The sequence below is a fragment of the Macaca nemestrina genome, chromosome 18, assembly GCF_043159975.1.
Source record: "Macaca nemestrina isolate mMacNem1 chromosome 18, mMacNem.hap1, whole genome shotgun sequence".
NCBI lineage: Eukaryota > Metazoa > Chordata > Mammalia > Primates > Cercopithecidae > Macaca > Macaca nemestrina.
The window spans coordinates 47,247,253-47,264,534 of NC_092142.1; the positions used below are offsets into that span (position 1 = coordinate 47,247,253).

At 39.7% G+C, this 17,282-nt stretch overlaps 1 protein-coding gene across 1 annotated transcript in view; it reads right to left on the reverse strand.

Moving 5' to 3' along the window:
• Window positions 1-17,038, reverse strand: part of LOC105492229 (siah E3 ubiquitin protein ligase 1) — a 30,469-nt gene extending 13,431 nt beyond the window's left edge. The window contains exon 1 of the mRNA XM_011759260.3: window positions 17,015-17,038. Within this exon, the coding sequence (XP_011757562.1) occupies window positions 17,015-17,018 (4 nt within the window). The 5' untranslated portion in view covers window positions 17,019-17,038. The remainder of the gene's footprint in view (window positions 1-17,014) is intronic.
• Between the last annotated feature and the right edge of the window lie 244 nt (window positions 17,039-17,282).

The following is a 17,282-nucleotide window of genomic DNA, read 5'->3' on the forward strand; positions in this document are numbered from 1 at the left end:
TTTATCAAACTCCAAAAGATCTGTACAGAGCCTTACAGCACACTCTGAAAACCACTCATCTATAGACAGGCCCCTCTACTTAATTAAGTTAGAAAAGTGGAAGCATTCTAGAGTCATCTACACTTGGATTCAAACCCAGGCTCCCCTAGTTATTCAGCTGTAAAACTGGACTGTTTCCAGACTCAAATGGCTTTTGTCTAGATTGAGATGGGTAATTTATGTGTATCACGGGTGGTACATATTCCAGAATATTTAAGTTTAGAGCTGAGACCGGATTTAATTGCCAAGTCATCAATTAGAAACTTAGAATTTGTAGATTCCAAGACACACACTCCAAAAGATGCCTTAAGCTTGCAAAGGTGATCAAACATGTCTGCCAAGAATCAACCACCATTTAATTTTTAGCACAATAAACCTTAATTCTCAACTGGGTAGAATATTTATTTACACTAGTTTTACAAACCGCTGAAAAGTTCACAGAAGTACCTTAAGACAAGCCCACAGAATCCAAAAACTGGCAAAAATCCCAAACTTAACAAGAATGCACTATTACCGATACTTTCTAAAGCCTACGTCCCAAGCCCAGTTTGGTATATAGTTTAAGTAGATGTCAATCTAAATAAAAACATTTTAGAATCAGCCTTTAATGTTGTCTTAGTAATTTCAGAGCATTCAGCCATTGATTTACCATGCATACTTAACAGTAGAAAGATAAACTTTTATTCTCAATTCCACGTGGCAATCTTTGTTTCCTTTTATAAATTACTTATAAAAGTTTAAAATGGAGAAATGTAGTCAGATATGGGAAAAAAAGCATAATATATTGTAAATGAAGTTACAAATAGAACATAGGAGGGATGGGGTGAGAAATCAAGAGGACTACAACATCAGACCAATGAATCAGTTATCTGTATGAGGATACTGGTGATTTTTAGCTATCTTTTCTCCAAAGGGGACAATAAACTGCTTTATAAAGTCTGATTAACAACTATGAAAACAGTCAAAATGAGCAAAAAATAAAACATGTTTATTCTTAATTTAGTAAAAATAACAACAACAAAAAAGAGCCGGGCACGGTGGCTCATGCCTGTAATCCCAGCACTTTAGGAGGCTGAGGCAGGTGGATCACCTGAGGTCAGCAGTTCAAGACCATCCTGGCCAACACGGTGATACTTTGTCTCTACAAAGTAAATACAAAAATTAGCTGGGCATGGTGGCGTGTACCTGTAATCCCAGCTAAGGGAGGCTGAGGCGGAAGAATCACTTGAACCTGGGAAGTGGAGGCTGCAGTGAGCCAAGATCGTGCCACTGTACTCCAGCCTGGGCGACAGAGCAAGACTCTGTCTCAAAAAAAATAAATAAATAAGGATAGGATGCGATTATCACTACCCCACCTCTAGTGACAAAAAAATTATTCTTAGAGGCCGGGCGCGGTGGCTCAAGCCTGTAATCCCAGCACTTTGGGAGGCCGAGACGGGCGGATCACGAGGTCAGAAGATCGAGACCATCCTGGCTAACACCGTGAAACCCCGTCTCTACTAAAAATACAAAAAACTAGCCGGGCGAGGTGGCGGGCGCCTGTAGTCCCAGCTACTCCGGAGGCTGAGGCAGGAGAATGGCCTAAACCCGGGAGGCGGAGCTTGCAGTGAGCTGAGATCCGGCCACTGCACTCCAGCCTGGGCTACAGAGCAAGACTCCGTCTCAAAAAAAAAAAAAAAAAAAAAATTATTCTTAGAAACAATAAAATATAAAGTACATGTATCAGATTACAAATTTGCTCTTTCCATTAGAAATCTTAATTAAATAAAACTCCTCCATTCAAAACACTAAGGTTTTTCTTGTTCCCAGAATGCCTTTTGGTTAAAAGGGTGCTTTCCAAACTCATCTGACATTGTGGCAGGTATTATGTAGAAAATGTTTTATGTTAAATTTACGTTAATTAAACACTGCTTCTATTTTAAGATTTGCTTCTCACACAATGACAATATTAAGGCAAGTCTCTTAAAAATTCAACGAGTTAAAAATGCCAAAAGTTAAAAACTCAAACACTGTTATAAGATAATGAGGACAATAAACAATCTATAGTTTCCAGAACTGTAGCAAAGCAATAAAATGATTTCTTAAAAACTGTATGTTTTTCCTAAAACCTCCATTTTTCCTGAAGATAATTCTGAAAACTTTTCAGCTACAGAAGAAGTTACTAATAGGTCTAGACAGATTGATTATTGGAGATGAGGGAAACCCAGGAAAACTGCTGTCAACAGAAGACAGAGGAAAGGCAAATCCCGACTTAAATGCGTTCAAAGCAAAATACAACCCCTTGCTAAATCATTTTATTTTGAGGCTTCCAACCAAGCTAAACATTAGCATATACATGGGGTTTGGTGGCTCATACCTGTAATCCCAGCACTTTGGGAGGATCACTTGAGCCCAGGAATTTGAGACCAGCCTAGGCAATATACTGAGACCTCATCTCTACAAAAAAAAAATACAAAAAAATTAGCTGGGTGTGGTGGCATCCGCTGTAGAGCCAGCTACTTGGGAGGCTGAGGTGGGAGGCTCATCTGAGTCTGGGACGTAAAGGCTGCAATGAGCTATGTCTGTGCAACAGAGTGAGACTCTGTCTGGGAAACAATAAAATAAAGTGTAACATCCCCCCCCCAAAACAATGCAAGCCCTTCAGCATGCCAATAGGAAAACTTTCCCTTTCCCACCAGGCACAATAAAGATTGTACTAAACTCCTAACTTTGTCAAAGCAATTAATCAAACCTAACTACCCTTGAATCCTTAATTTTGTGGTGTAATCACAATACTTCAAAGAAAGTTTCTGAAAGGATTATGAAAGTGATTAACTCTCCATCTTAGTCTAAGTCTGAAGCTCTCGCATAAATTCCGCAGCTTTGAATCCTGGTCACAACCCCTCTTCCCTAAGAACTAAGTAAACTATGCCCACTGTCTTCTGCTATTCAGTGATGTAGGTGAAAAGCCTAATGCCATTTTCATTCTCAACCCTTTGCAGATAACTTTCTGATATGCTAAAGCATTTTCCAAAATATACAGGTATCCTCAATCTCCAGCAAGTGAACAGAGACTGATGGCAAGAATGGCCACTCCCTTCCCTTTCCCTTAAGTAGGAAGAGCCACATAAATTCTGATTACATTATTCTTGTAACTTCTTAACTCCCTCTATAAGTTTTCATGCTTAATTTTCACATCTTTCCTTTTGGACCTTGATTGTTGGTTGTCTAAACACAGAGGCAAAGTGGAAACTTCCCTTTATTCTCATTAATGAAGAACTGCCCCAAACACGTATTAAGCACCTACTAAGTGCCAGGTATACTCCTCAATGGTTTACATATGTTCTCATTTAACCTTTCCAAAGACCAAAGTTAGACATTTATCCCCACCTTACTTAAGAAAATAGATTTCAAGGCCAGGTGTGGTGGCTCCCACCTGTAATCCCAACAACTTTGGAAGGTCAAGGCTGGCGGGATCACTTGAGGTCAGGAGTTTGAGATCCGCCTGGCCAACGTGGTGAAAACTTGTCTCTACTAAAAATACCAAAATCAGCCAGGTGTGGTGGCAGGTGCCTGTAATCCCAGCTACTCAGGAGGCTGAGGCACAAGAATCGCTTGAACCCGGGAAGGGGAGGTTGCAGTGAGCAAGATTGCACCATTGCACTCCAGTCTGAGCAACATGAGTGAAACTCCATCTCAAAAAAACAAAAAACGAGTAAGAGCAAGCTGGCACATGCCTGTAGTCTCAGCTACTCAAGAGGCTGAAGAGGGAGGATCATGTGAGCCCAAGAGTTCAAGGCTGTACTGCACCATGATTGTGTCTGTGAACAGCTACTGCACTCCAGCCTGGGCAATACAGCGCCTTGAAATAAATACGAGCACAGCCAGATGTTTTGCTGTCTCTAATCTCATCTTCTTTTGAATAACCCTAAAAGACAGTATGTATGTTCTCCTTACTTACCCTGGTATGAAATATTTAATTTACCATTCAAAACATCTTGTCCATATTTACAAAAAGTTGTCAAGAAAATAAACTTCCTAAAGTCTTTAAATTAAACCTTTACTTTCCATCAAAGTGATAGAATCACATATTCTAAGTCTGCCATTAAATTATTAGATATGAAATCAAAGCAAAGTGAGTACCATGGAGACGAAAGAGCAGAGAAGAGCAACAGAACCAGGCAGAGGGTCAAACAGGCTTTTTCAACTTTTTATTTCATACCACACATTACTAAAAAAATTTAAATAACCTTAAAACTTCTTAGCAACACACCTGAAATTAAAATTATTGAAACTATGTCAGTCTTGATTACGAACTAATCTGCAATATAACCAAGTCTCAGTGTCTAGATAAAAGCATTCAAATACTACTTACTTAGTTATCTGAATACAACCATTTACTACCTTATGTTTTATATTCTCTCAGGATACAAAATTCTCAAATATTCCAGTGCACACTTGCTCTTATACTCCATCTTGGCGTTTAAGCTGTGCTTTTTAAAACCTTACTTATAAAATTCATGGTACCTAGTTCTACACTCTACTATACAACACATTCAACTTCACATTCCATCTGACAAATCTGGCAGGTAAGCATGTACACACACACACACACACAAAGAAAAAAATTTTTACAGCAGATCAAAATTAGCAGTAATCTATAGAGTTTGTGATACTACACTAAGCATAAAAGAGCATATTGCTAGGAAGACTAAAGAAATTAAAGAAACAGGGTAAAAAGTCACATTAGCGAGTCCGATACATTTTGACTGATGACTCTTTACTAGTGAAATAGAAAAAAAGTAATGGAATTTATAGGAAAGAAATGCCATCTTTTAAAAAATCATGGAGCATTATTAAAATTCAATTATATTCAGTTGAAATAGTTACAATCTGTGTTGATAAAAGCAGTACCACCTGAAACTCTAGCCAAACCATTTTAGTTACTTCAACTAAGGATGTAACACAAGAATTAACAACCTGTACTAATTTCCCTCAAACTAAGGAGTTTCACAAGGAGTTCACATTTCTCTAAAAATTTAATATTTTACTTTTGTGTTTTTAATAGTCTAAAAAACATATCAGCACATTCTGAATCATCCGAATACACCTGCTAGCCATGTAATTAAATGCCTCTATTCATATTTATGGCCACACGGGCTCTAAGTTGGTCCTATAATACTCTAATTACACAAGCTAAAGAGAAAAACTGAGGTAGATCTAACACATAAATAATTCATTTGTGTGACGCAAAATGTCATCATGGTTTCCACTAAAGCACTTATATGTCAGTGAAAAAATTAAGATTTCATACGACCACATGATACAGGGCAATTAAGGTATGCTTAACTCAAAAAGAACCTTCCTGATAACAGTCAATTTTGCAATCGTAAGTCAACCCCATAAGTGCAGTTTCAAGACTAAAATTCAGCCAACAGTATCCAATATTTTACTGAATGAGTAATTTGAATTTCAATGGTTCTGTGGTTTTGTTTGTATTTAAATTGCAAGTTTTGAACTGTCAGCAACACCTGACAGAGTTGACGATCACTGGACTCCTGCTAACACTCTGTTCGCCGACTTCACATACTCTTGGTTTTCCTATCTCACCAGTCACTCCTCAGCTTCCTTTTATTCCTGCTCTTCTCCCCAAGTTATTGAAATTGTAGCTGCCTATAGATTACTGCAATCTCTTCCAAACCAGTCTCCCTGTTTCCATCCTTGTCTCCCACCCTTACACCCTCTTTTATGTACACTGGTACTTTAATGATCTCATTCAGTCTCCTAGTAAATTCCATCAACATGCTAAGGATTTCAAATTTTTTATCTCCAGCCCAGATTTTAAAAATAAACACAATCAATCCTCCAGATTTGCCTGAAACCCCAGATTTGTACATCCAATTGCCCCTTCAGGGGGATGGCCAAAGAGAAACTCCTTATCACCTCCCAAAGTCTCTCTCTCCACTCAGAGTCTTCCTTATTTCAACTGATAGAGACTCCATCCTTCCAGTTACTCAGGTCAAAAGCCTTCAAGTCAGCCTTGATTCTTCTCTTTCACAACATACATCTAAAACAGTCAGGAAATCTTATTGTACCTCCCTTCAAAATATATTCAGAATCCAACCATTCCTCCCTACCTCTACCACTACCATCTAGTCCAAGCCACCAGTATCTCTCATCTGGATTACTGCAATATCCTCCCAACCAGTCTTAGTCTCCAGCAATGCCTCTCACCCTCACCACCTAATATGTTCTAAGAACAGCAATTAATTAATCCAGTTCCATTTTATATCAGATGACATAAATCTCTGCTCTATACCCTCCACTGGCCACCCATGTTAGAGTAAAAGCTGAAATCCTAAAAATAGCCCATAAGGGGCCAATATGTATAAGGATACAATATGGTGCTGTGTTCCCATTACTCTCTGACTTCATCTCCTACTTTCTTCCCCTTTACTCACTGCACTGACTTCCTTGTTCAATGGCAATGCTAGGCTGCTCCTTTGGGTCTGTGCCTTAAAATACTTTTCTCCTGAATATCCACGTGGCTAACTCCCTAACTTTCAAATCTTTACTTGTTACATTCAATGACACTCTCTCAGACCCTCTATTTAAAATAGCAAGCAGCACCCTGTCCACTGCCCCTCTGTGTACTCCTAAATCTTTGCCCATCTCACGCCTGCTATTCTTTTCCCCGCAAAGAATGTATCATCTTCTAACAGACTACATAATTAACTTACTATTTTTTATTTGTTGTTATAGGCGCCCCCTGTCCTCAACTGGAAGGTAGGATTTTTGTCTGGCTCAATTATGTATCCCAAAAACTTAATACAGTGCCTGGCACATAGTACAGGCTCTAATAAATATTTTTTGGGTGAATAAATAAATCAGAAAACAAGAACTTTGGACTTTTGGTCAGCAACATCCAGGGTCAGAAAGCAACAGAACAATGCTTTTACAATTCTCAAAGAAAATTATATCCTAGAATTCTATACCCAATTATCCTGAAAGTGTTGAGGGCAGAATGATGACGCAAGGTTTCAAAATACTACCTACCCTGGATATGTTCTTAGGAAGCTCCCGGAAGATAAGCTCTTCAAATACAAGGGAAGCAACCAAGAAAGAGAACAGGGTTACAATAAACAGAAGGCTGCATCTAGGAGAAAGGTAAAGAAACTACTGAAGATAATGACACCTTTATGCTAGAAGAGGGCAACTGAAGGCATCCAAACAACCTGATGGAACATTTAGACAAGCGGCAAGGAATGTGAGGTAGCATTAACAGTAAGCACAAAAGAAAACAAAGCCAAAATAGGAAGGAAAAAAAAAAGGTATTACCAACAAAAAATACAAACTAAAGAATGCAGAGAAAGAAGTAATCAGTTTATTACATGGCTCAAACTGTGAATAACTTTGACAGTCAGGATAATGCAAATAAAAAACTGCAGTGTTACTAACTAAATTAGGAATGTAGGAATGAGAAGGGTATGCACATGTGATGGGGGCAAGAAGAGTTAAAGTCACAAAAGGAAATCAACAAAGAAAGCCAAAAACTGAAATCTAAAAACAATAGAGGCGTGTTATTTAAAGACAAAGATAAATGCAAAAATAATAAGCTAAAAGAGGTCAAAGTGATGACTGAGGCATGAGAATCACTTGAACCCGGGCATGGAGGTTGCAGTGAGCCAAGATGGCGCCACTGAACTCCAGCTAGGGTGACACAGTGAGACTCTAAATAAGAAGTCTATCCTCTAATCCACACATGTTGGCAAAGGAGTGGGTATGTATGGATGCCTGTTTGTAACAGTAAACTGAAAACAGCCCTATCCTAAGAAAGCAGTTAAATTACAGTCTATAAAATAGAATACTGTGCTGCCTTTTTTAAATAAAATGGACTCATATATCAGACCTATTAACATGTAAGAATCAACTGTTTAAACTGGGGGGAAAGGCCGGGCGCAGTGGCTCACGCCTGTAATCCCAACAACTTTGGGAGGCTGAGGCAGGAAGATCACTTGAGGTCAGGAGTTGGGAGACCAGTCTGGCCAACATGGTGAAATTCCATTTCTACTAAAAACACAAAAATTATCCAGGCATGGTGGCAGGCACCTGTAATCCCAGATACTAGAGAGGCTGAGGCAGAAGAACTGCTTGAACGCAGGAGGAGGTGGAGGGTGCCATGAGCTGAGATCTGGCCACTGCAATCCAGCCTGGGCGACAGAGCGAGACTGTCTCAAATGGGGGGGCAGAAAAAAAGCCACAGAATATACAAATTACAATTTCATTTAGGTTTAAAGAAAAAAAAGGTAAGTATAATAGATATGCATATTGATGTATCTATTTTCATGTATGTACGCAGGTACGTAGCATGTAATGAAACAGAAAAGAAACTGGAAGGACATCCAAACTGCAGAATGTAGTTTAATGGTTTAAGATGCAGGATCAAAGGGAGAGCAAGTCTGGAATCAGACACCAGAGAGAGATGGGACCACTGAACTAGAGTCACACGAAGCATCAAGAACTGTAAGAAACAGAGACTGTAAGCACAAATTTCATCGTTTGAAATTACAGTACACAGTTCAAACATTATAGTTCTTAGAGGTGATAATCATGAGAAATACTACAAGAATTTAGGTCAGATCAAAGAAACTAAAATATCTTTGGCTGAGTAGAACAAAAAAAATGTGAAGCACACACAGACTACACTAAAATGTCTACAACGGTTACTTTTTAGTAATCAGATTATAAATAATCATTTGGGGGTGAGGGGGGATTTCTGTATTTCTCAAATGTTTCATAAAATGATTGGCAATAAAAAATATTACACTTAAAAATTTTAGTGCACATTTTATGTTTCCACATTTTCTGTTAATGAATTACTTCTACAAAATATAAAATACAGAATTCAAGAGCTGATTTTCTCCTTGCTTTCACTTTTTTCCTTAAAATTCCTCAAATAGATGGATACTTACAGGAAACTTAAAACCAGCCTATTCACAAAAAGCTACATATTTTGTAGACGTTTTATTTTATACTATAAAAAAAATCTTAATTTTTTTTTTTTTTTCTTGAGACAGAGTCTCGCTCTGTTGCCCAGGCTGGAGTGCAGTGGTGCAATCTCAGTGCACTGAAACCTCCACCTCCCAGGTTCAAGCAATTTTCCCGTCTCAGCCTCCTGAGTAGCTGGGATTACAAGCGCCCGGCACTACACCTGGCTAAAAATATCTTAAATTTAACATTTTAAAAGTTAACAAAATTTATGATAGCCCCCTCTCCTCACAAACTCAAAAGAATACAGCCTGCAAAAATTAACATCTGTATAGACAAGTTATCCGAAGTTGTTCTAAAAAAGCTAAATCAGGGCCCTTGATAAATTTTTAAAAGTAAAGCTACCTTACTCAACAAGCCTGAGCGCTGGCCAAATTCAAAAGAGCAAAATTCAATGCGAAATACAAAGGAAGGAAACCAGGAAGAAGTTTTTAACAAGGAGAGGATTACTTCATTTTGTTAAACAAATTATTGAAGTAGTCTTTCCAAGGTAGAGTCTTCGCAGAGAAGCTAGTATACACTTACATTTACTGTACCAACCATCACTAGACCAAGGTGGTCGATGTGACACTAATAACTATACCAAGTACAGTGAAATATTTTCTACAAAATTCAGGACTGGCACTGAATTCCTTAAGAAAATATTTCTCACTGCAAGATCTGTTTTATAAATATAATTAGTTCTCCAAAGGTTTTTCTCTTTCTAGTTCATTCCATATGTGCCCAGACTCCCTGTTCAAAACAAAAATGAATAAGCAAAAAAAAAAAACAAGTAAGTTCAAACATGACTGGGCAACCACAAATCTAATGAAAGGTTTCTGCCAGCATTATTCTGGTCATACCTTGTCTATAACATTAAACCTAAAGTTCTGAAAGGTTTTTTTTGTTTGTTTGTTTGTTTTGAGATGGAGTCTTGCTCTGTTGCCCAGGCTGGAGTGCAGTGGCACCATCTCAGCTCACTGCAACCTAAGCCTCCTGGGCTCAAGTGATTCTCCTGCCTCAGCCTCTGAGTAGCTGGAATTACAGGGGGATGCCACCACGCCCAGCTAATTTTTGTATTTTTAGTAGAGACAAGGACAGGGCTTCACCATGTTGGCCAGACTAGTCTTGAACTCCTGACCTCAAGTGATCTGCCAGCTTTGGCCTCCCAAAGTGCTGGGATTACAGGCGTGAGCCACCATGCTGAGCCTCCTGAAGATTTAAGGAAAACAAAATCATTCTAGAAATACTGGTCAGAAAGTATTTGAGATTGTCAGCGAAAAGAATACAACTTAAAAAACAAAAGAAAGGCCAGGCATGGTGGCTCACGCCTGTAATCCCAACATTTTGGGAGGCCGAGGCGAGAGGACTGCTAAAGCCTTTGAGTTTGAGACTAGCCTGGGCAATATAGTGAGACCTTGTCTCTAATAAAAATAAAAATAATAATAAAATAAGAAGTACTGGGACACAAGGCTATTCAGCTGGTAACTTTGTCATGGACAAGCAAGTAATACTCCTTAATCACACAAAAAACAAAACGTTGAGTGAAAGAAGCCAAACAGAAATGAAAGAGTACAGGCCAGGCGCAGTGGCTCATGCCTGTAATCCTAGCACTTTGGGAGGCCAAGGCAGGCGGATCACCTGAGGTCGGGAGTTCGAGACCAGCCTGACCAACATGGAGAAACCCCGTCTCTACTAAAAACACAAAAAATTAGCTGGGTGTGGTGGTGCATGCCTATAATCCTAGCTGCTCGGGAGGATGAGGCAGGAGAATCGCTTGAACCCGGGAGGTGGAGGTTGTGGTGAGCCAAGATTGTGCCACTGCACTCCGGCCTGGGCAACAAGAGTGAAACTTTGTCTCAAAAAAATAAAAACAACAACAACAGAAATGAAAGAATACAAACTGTATGTACTGTTCCATTCATGTAGGGCACAAAATTAGGCAAAGTCAATCTATGGTGTAAAAAGTCAAGAGGTGGTTTTTTTTTTTGAAGGTGGCGGCTCCTTGTTTCTTCGAACTGAGAGGTGGTTACAATAGCGTTCCCTTTGTGAAAATTTGTCAAACTGTACACATGATTTGAGCACTTTTCCATATGTATTTAGGCTAAATGTCAACAAAATAGTTTACATTTAGAAAATAAAAGTCCTAATATTGCTGTAGATATTCTCCTAGAATCTCCTTGAACAGCCAGATGCTAACATAAGCTAACACTTCACAGCCTCTCTCCTCTCTTTCCTTCTGCACAGTTCTTCAACCTGTCTCTCTCTACTACCCATTTGCTCCAGCAACACTCCTCAGGTCCTAGAGCAGTCCAAATTCATCCCTACTTCATGGGGCTTTTATCTGGCTGCACCTTCCATGTAAGATGTACTCCTTCCCGCTTCAAAGGGCTAGCTCCTTATCCTTGGACACGAGGTCTCCCTTCCACCCCACTGGTCACTTCAACACTTTGACTCCTTTATAGTACACTTTACAATTTGTAATTCTGTTTCTTTCTTTCTTCACTAGAAGGTAAGTGGTAATATTTAGAGAAGTAACTTACTCAACTAATTTTTTTACAATAAACACTTGCTGTCTTAGGCAATGTGCTTTGGGATGCAAAGTAGGCAGTGTCCCTGCTCTCATGGAACTTAAAGTCACAAACACAACTAATAAGTGATAGAGCCAAGAGACACATCCAGGTCTGACTCTTAAGGGCTTGTCCTCTTAGCCACTTAATTTTACTGACACTCTAGCATTACGACATGGGGGCTGGGGGCTAGGGGCCGGGGGCAAGAAACAGCAATATACTTAATAAATGTTCATGTACTAATAGAACTACGGGTTAGAGAGGTTCAGTAATCTACCCAAAGTAGCACAAATAGACATTTCAGAGGCTAAATACAATTATGAGCAAAGGCACATAGATGCTAAAGCAGTGTTCAAGGAACAGAAGAACCCAGTTGACATAGGGCAAAGAGGAAACACAGGTAATAAGGCTGGCAAAGTTTATAAGAAACAGTATGCCTTGGTAAAAACAAAACTAAAAGGCTAGAAGAGTGTAAGAACAGTGTAAAGTCAGTCACTCAATAACTGTTTACTGAGCACCACCTATGTTCCAGAAAGAGAGTCCTAAACTCTTGAGACACAAGGATGATCAAGTCCTCATAGAGATTACAGTCTATTTGGGGAGGCATACAACTAAAGAAAAATTATAATTCAGGAGGATATGTTACAGTGGGGCCGAGCAGAGTGCTATGGGAACACAGAGATGACACCCAATTCAATGTACAGAGTTCACAAAGAGCTTCTCAGCTAGTGATGTCCAGGCTGAGATAATAGAGCTTAATAGGATCAGAGGGGCTTGCAAGTAAAGTCCAAAATGGCAGGGGAGTAACAAGAGAGGCCAGCTCAGGAGAGGCTATGTACTTACGAACCATATCAAGAACTTAGAGGACTTTACACTAAAGCCTTTTAAGTCAGGTTCACCTATTAGAAAGCTCACTTAAACTGCAGTAGGAAAACTGACTGTAAGGCTAGAGACCAAAAGGAGACCTCTTAAAGGTAGAAGGAATGAATGCAAATGTGAAGAAGAGAGGCAATGCCAGCTTTGAGATAGAGAACACAAAAAATATCTGCAAAAGATATATGTATCTGAAAAAGAACTGTTATCCAAAATACGCAAACGTGTCTGAACACAGTGGCTCAGGCCTGTATTCCCAGCACTTTGGGAGGCTGAGGCAGGCAGATCACTTGAGGCCAGGAGTTCGCCAGGCTGGCCAACATGGCAAAACCCTGTCTCTACTAAAAATATAAAAATTAGCTGGGCATGGTGGCTCATTCCTCTAATCTCAGCTACTCAGGAGCTACTCAGGAGGCTAGCATGAGAACAACTGCTTGAGCCTGGGAGGTGGAGGTTGTAGTTAGCTGAGATGGCACCACTGCACTCCAGTCTGGGCAAGAAGAGTAAGATTCTGTCTCCAAAAAAAAAAAACCAACAAAAAACAAACAAAAACTCACCAATGAAAAAACAACCCAACTTAAAAAAAGACAGTCAAAAAGACCTTAACTAACTCCCCACCAAAAAAAAGATATACAGATAACAACAAGCATATGAAATGATGCTCCACATCACATGTCATCACAGAAATGCAAATTTAAAACAGTAAGATACCACCACAGGCCAGGCGCGGTGGCTCATGCCTGTCATTCCCCACTTTGGGAGGCCGAGGTGGGAGAATCTTGAATCACTTGAGGTCAGGAGTGCGAGACTGACCTGGCCAGCATGGCAAAACCCCTTCTCTGCTTAAAAATAAAAAAAAAAAAAGTTAGCCAGGCATGGTGTACGCCTGTAATCCCAGCTACTCAGGAGGCTGAGGCAGGAGAATCACTTGAACCTGGGATGTGGAGGTTGCAATGAGCCGAGATCACACCATTGCACTCCAGCCTGGGCGACAGAGTGAGACTCTGTCCCAAAAAAAAAAAAAAAGAAAAGAAAAGAAAAAGAAAATACCACTACACACCTATAAGAAAAGAACTGCTGAAATCCAGAACAGTGGTACCTCCAAATCCGGCCAAGGATACAAAGCAACAGGAACTCTCATTCATAGCTTGTAGGAATGCAAAATGGTACAGCCAATCTGGAAGACAGTTTGTCAATTTCTTACAAAACTAAAGATACTCTTCACTTTGGGAGGCTAAGACAGATCACTTGAGGTCAGGAGATTGAGGCCAGCCTCGCTGACATGTTGAAACCCTGTCTCTACTAAAAATCCAAAAATTAGCTGGGCATGAGGGCAGGCGCCTGTAATCCCAGCTACTCGGGAGGCTGAGGCACAAGAATCACTTCAACCCAGGAGGCAGAAGTTGTAGTGAGCTGAGACTGTGCCACTGTACTCCAGCCTGGGGGACAGACTGAGACTCCATCTCAAAAAAACAACAACAGAACAACTAAACATACTCTTACTATCTGATCCAGCAATCACATTCCTTGGCATTTACCCAAAGGAGTTAAAAACTCATGGCCACACAAAAACCTGCAAATGGATGTTTATAACAGCTTTATTCAGAATTGCCAAAACTTGGAAGCCAACCAAGACATCCTTCAGTAGGTGAATGCATAAACCAACTGTGGTACATCTAGACAACAGAATATTATGCAGCCCTAAAGAAATGAGTTACCAAGCCATAAAGACGTGGAGGAAACCTAAATGCATATTACTAAGTGAAAGAAACCACTGTGAAAAGGCTACATATTGTAAGAGCCCAGCTACACATATGACAGTCTGGAAAAGGCAAAACTATGGAGACAGTAAAAGTAAAAAGATAAGTGGTTGGGGGTGTGGGGATAAACAGGTGGAGCAGAGGATTTCTAGGGTGGTGAAAGCATTCATGTATGTCATTATATATTTGTCTAAACCCATAAAATGTACGTCACTATAATCTCTGGGTTATAATGGTGTGTCAATGTAGGTTCCTCAATTGTAACAAATGTACCACTTTGACAGGGAATGTTGATAATGGAGGCGGTTACACGCGTGGGGACAGGTGCTACACGCCAAATCTCTTGTCTCTTCCCCTCAATTTGCTATTAACTTAATGCCGCTCTAAAAAATAAAGTCAATTTTAAAAATCTGCATAAGGGGATATATGGGTCTACATCTCAGTACGCAAAAAGACTGGAGGCCAGGCACAGCAGTTCACACCTGTAATTCCAGCACTTTGGGAGGCCGAGGTGGGCGGATTACTTGAGCCCAGGAGTTTGTGAGCAGCCTGGGCAAGATGGCAAGACCTGACCTGGTCTCTACAAAATAATTTTTTTAAAAATTAGCCCAGTGTGGTGGCACATGCCCCTAGTCCCAGCCACTTGTGAGGCTAAGGTGGGAGGATCCTTTGAGCCCAAGAGTTGGAGGCCGCAATAAGCTATGACATCACCACGGCACTCCAGCCTGGGCAACAGAGCAAGACTCATCTCAAAAAAAATTAAAAGACCTGAGTGTCATTAGAATATGGACAGTAGTAGGTGAGTAAACAAATATGTACTGAGCACTAGGTACTGAGGATATATATTAAAAACACAATTCTTGCCCTTACGCAGCAGATGTTCTAGTTACTATAGCTATGGGAACTAAATCATTTAAAGTGCATTAGAAATACTGCTATTTTGAAGAATACTATTAAGGATACTTATTGTAAAAAGGAAAATTTCATCTCCATTTTTTTGGGGGTGATGGAAGACTGCGGATTTCATATAGATTTTGTTGAAAGAGAGGGCTGTACCAAAAATATCCAGATTTTAACATTTTACAAGGTGCATATGGGAATTCCACAAAATTCTGTAATAAATCTCTTTAAACAAAGAACCTCCAATCTTTAAAAATTGTGTAAATCAACTGGTTAAAAATACAATTTCAGCAGTCTCCTAAAACTTTGCAAATTACTAAACTTTGTTACCCCAGTTATGTAAGATCTGTTTTCAAAACACGATACCCACTGAAAATCCTACTTGTTATGCTATGTCATTACTGACATAGCTAGATAATTTCTTTATAACTCCAATTTAACCTAATTATGCTTTTTAATTACAGATATTAAGAAAGAATATTTCTCTACAGCAATTTTGTAAGAACTTCCCAAAGCTTAGAGGGAACAGATTAATATTTAACAGATGTAAAGTACATTAAAATTGTTTCTGAATTTGTACTCTGTGGAATACTTACCCTGAAAAGTCATCCGTTTCATATCTATTATACGTATTTCAGTTTAAAATATTAAATGTTACTAAATAATGTTGGAAAGATGCCAATAACAAAAAAAACTGTTTGGCATAGTAAACTTTGGGGAACAAATTCTGGATATAATTGCAACTACCCATCCAAGATTACAGAACTCTGTATCTTCATTTAAATTTTCAGAATGAAACACTACACAACCAATTTGTGTAATCCACTTTGAGTCTCACGATCTACCAGTCTGAAGTCCTAACAACTAACTAAAATCCTCTCCACCATAATTTGAGCCAACATTTCCCAGATAAAATTACCAGACCATTACATTTGCCACCACACTACATTCTGCTCTTCAGTAACTTCTAAAAGTGATGGTAACACCATACATACCACCATAGATACACTCAAGTATTCACTGTCCCATTTTTCCAAGTTGGTTAACTCAAGTCCTTGAAAGTGAACTGATCAATAAATCTAAACTAGCTAAAAGGAGACCTCATTTTAATCAATTTGATTTTTTTTAATCACAAAGATATAGCCATTCAAATCCCTGGCCGTAGCAATTTCCAAAATGCCACCATCTCAGCAAGTCTGTTAATTTATCATACAAATATTGTCCTTTTTAACAACAAAATGCACTGAAAGAAAAAACCCACCACTAAAGATCTGTGACCTGATTTCACAAATTCTGGCCTATGCACTTTCATCATATCAACACATCATGCCAAGATAACCTCGTAAGTTTAGCTCTTAAACAACAGTCTTAACAGTAAACATTTGTTGAGAACTTAGCATGGGCCTGCCACTGCTTTCAGTCCACCTATTGTCATCTCATCAATTCTCAACAGGGCTTGAGGTAGACACTGTCTTTACAAACCCATTTTGCAGATAAGGAAAGCAAAGCACAGAGATGTTAAGTATCTGCCCAAGGTCACAAACCGGTGGAACAGGATTTGACCCAAAGCAGACAGTCGGACTTCACAGCCCGTGCTCTCAACATCCAAGTGCTGAAGAGTTAACAATTTACCCTTGACACCCGCTATAAGCAAAGGTAAATGCTCAACTGCTAGGAAGGGGCAGTCAGAGCACTGTCCTATATCCAGTATCCACGGTCTCTCTGTTTGTTCATGGCCTCTATGACTTTGGCAAAGGAGCTACACAGATCTGATTTTCCGAACACCCAAGCTAGACTTTTCTGAATGTCCGAGCGAACAAATTATGTATCTTTCCAGGAAAGGGCCGAAGGCAAAAAAATACCTACGCATTGGTGAGGCCCAGCTTATTCACTTTCTTAAGTTATAAATTTGGGAGAGTTAAGAAAGGACCCCAAACTACCCGGCAAATGAAGCCTAGGAAATGCCAGGTTTATAATAAGCCAGAGCTTCCCTGGCACGCCGTTCACGCGCTCTCTTCTCTAACGACATAAACAAGGGAGGAGGCTGCATTCTTCCCACTGCACAATGAAGCCTCCGGCCGAAGCGGCAGGAAGAGCGCAGCCCCGTCCGGGACGGCTCCAGCCGGGTGTCGGG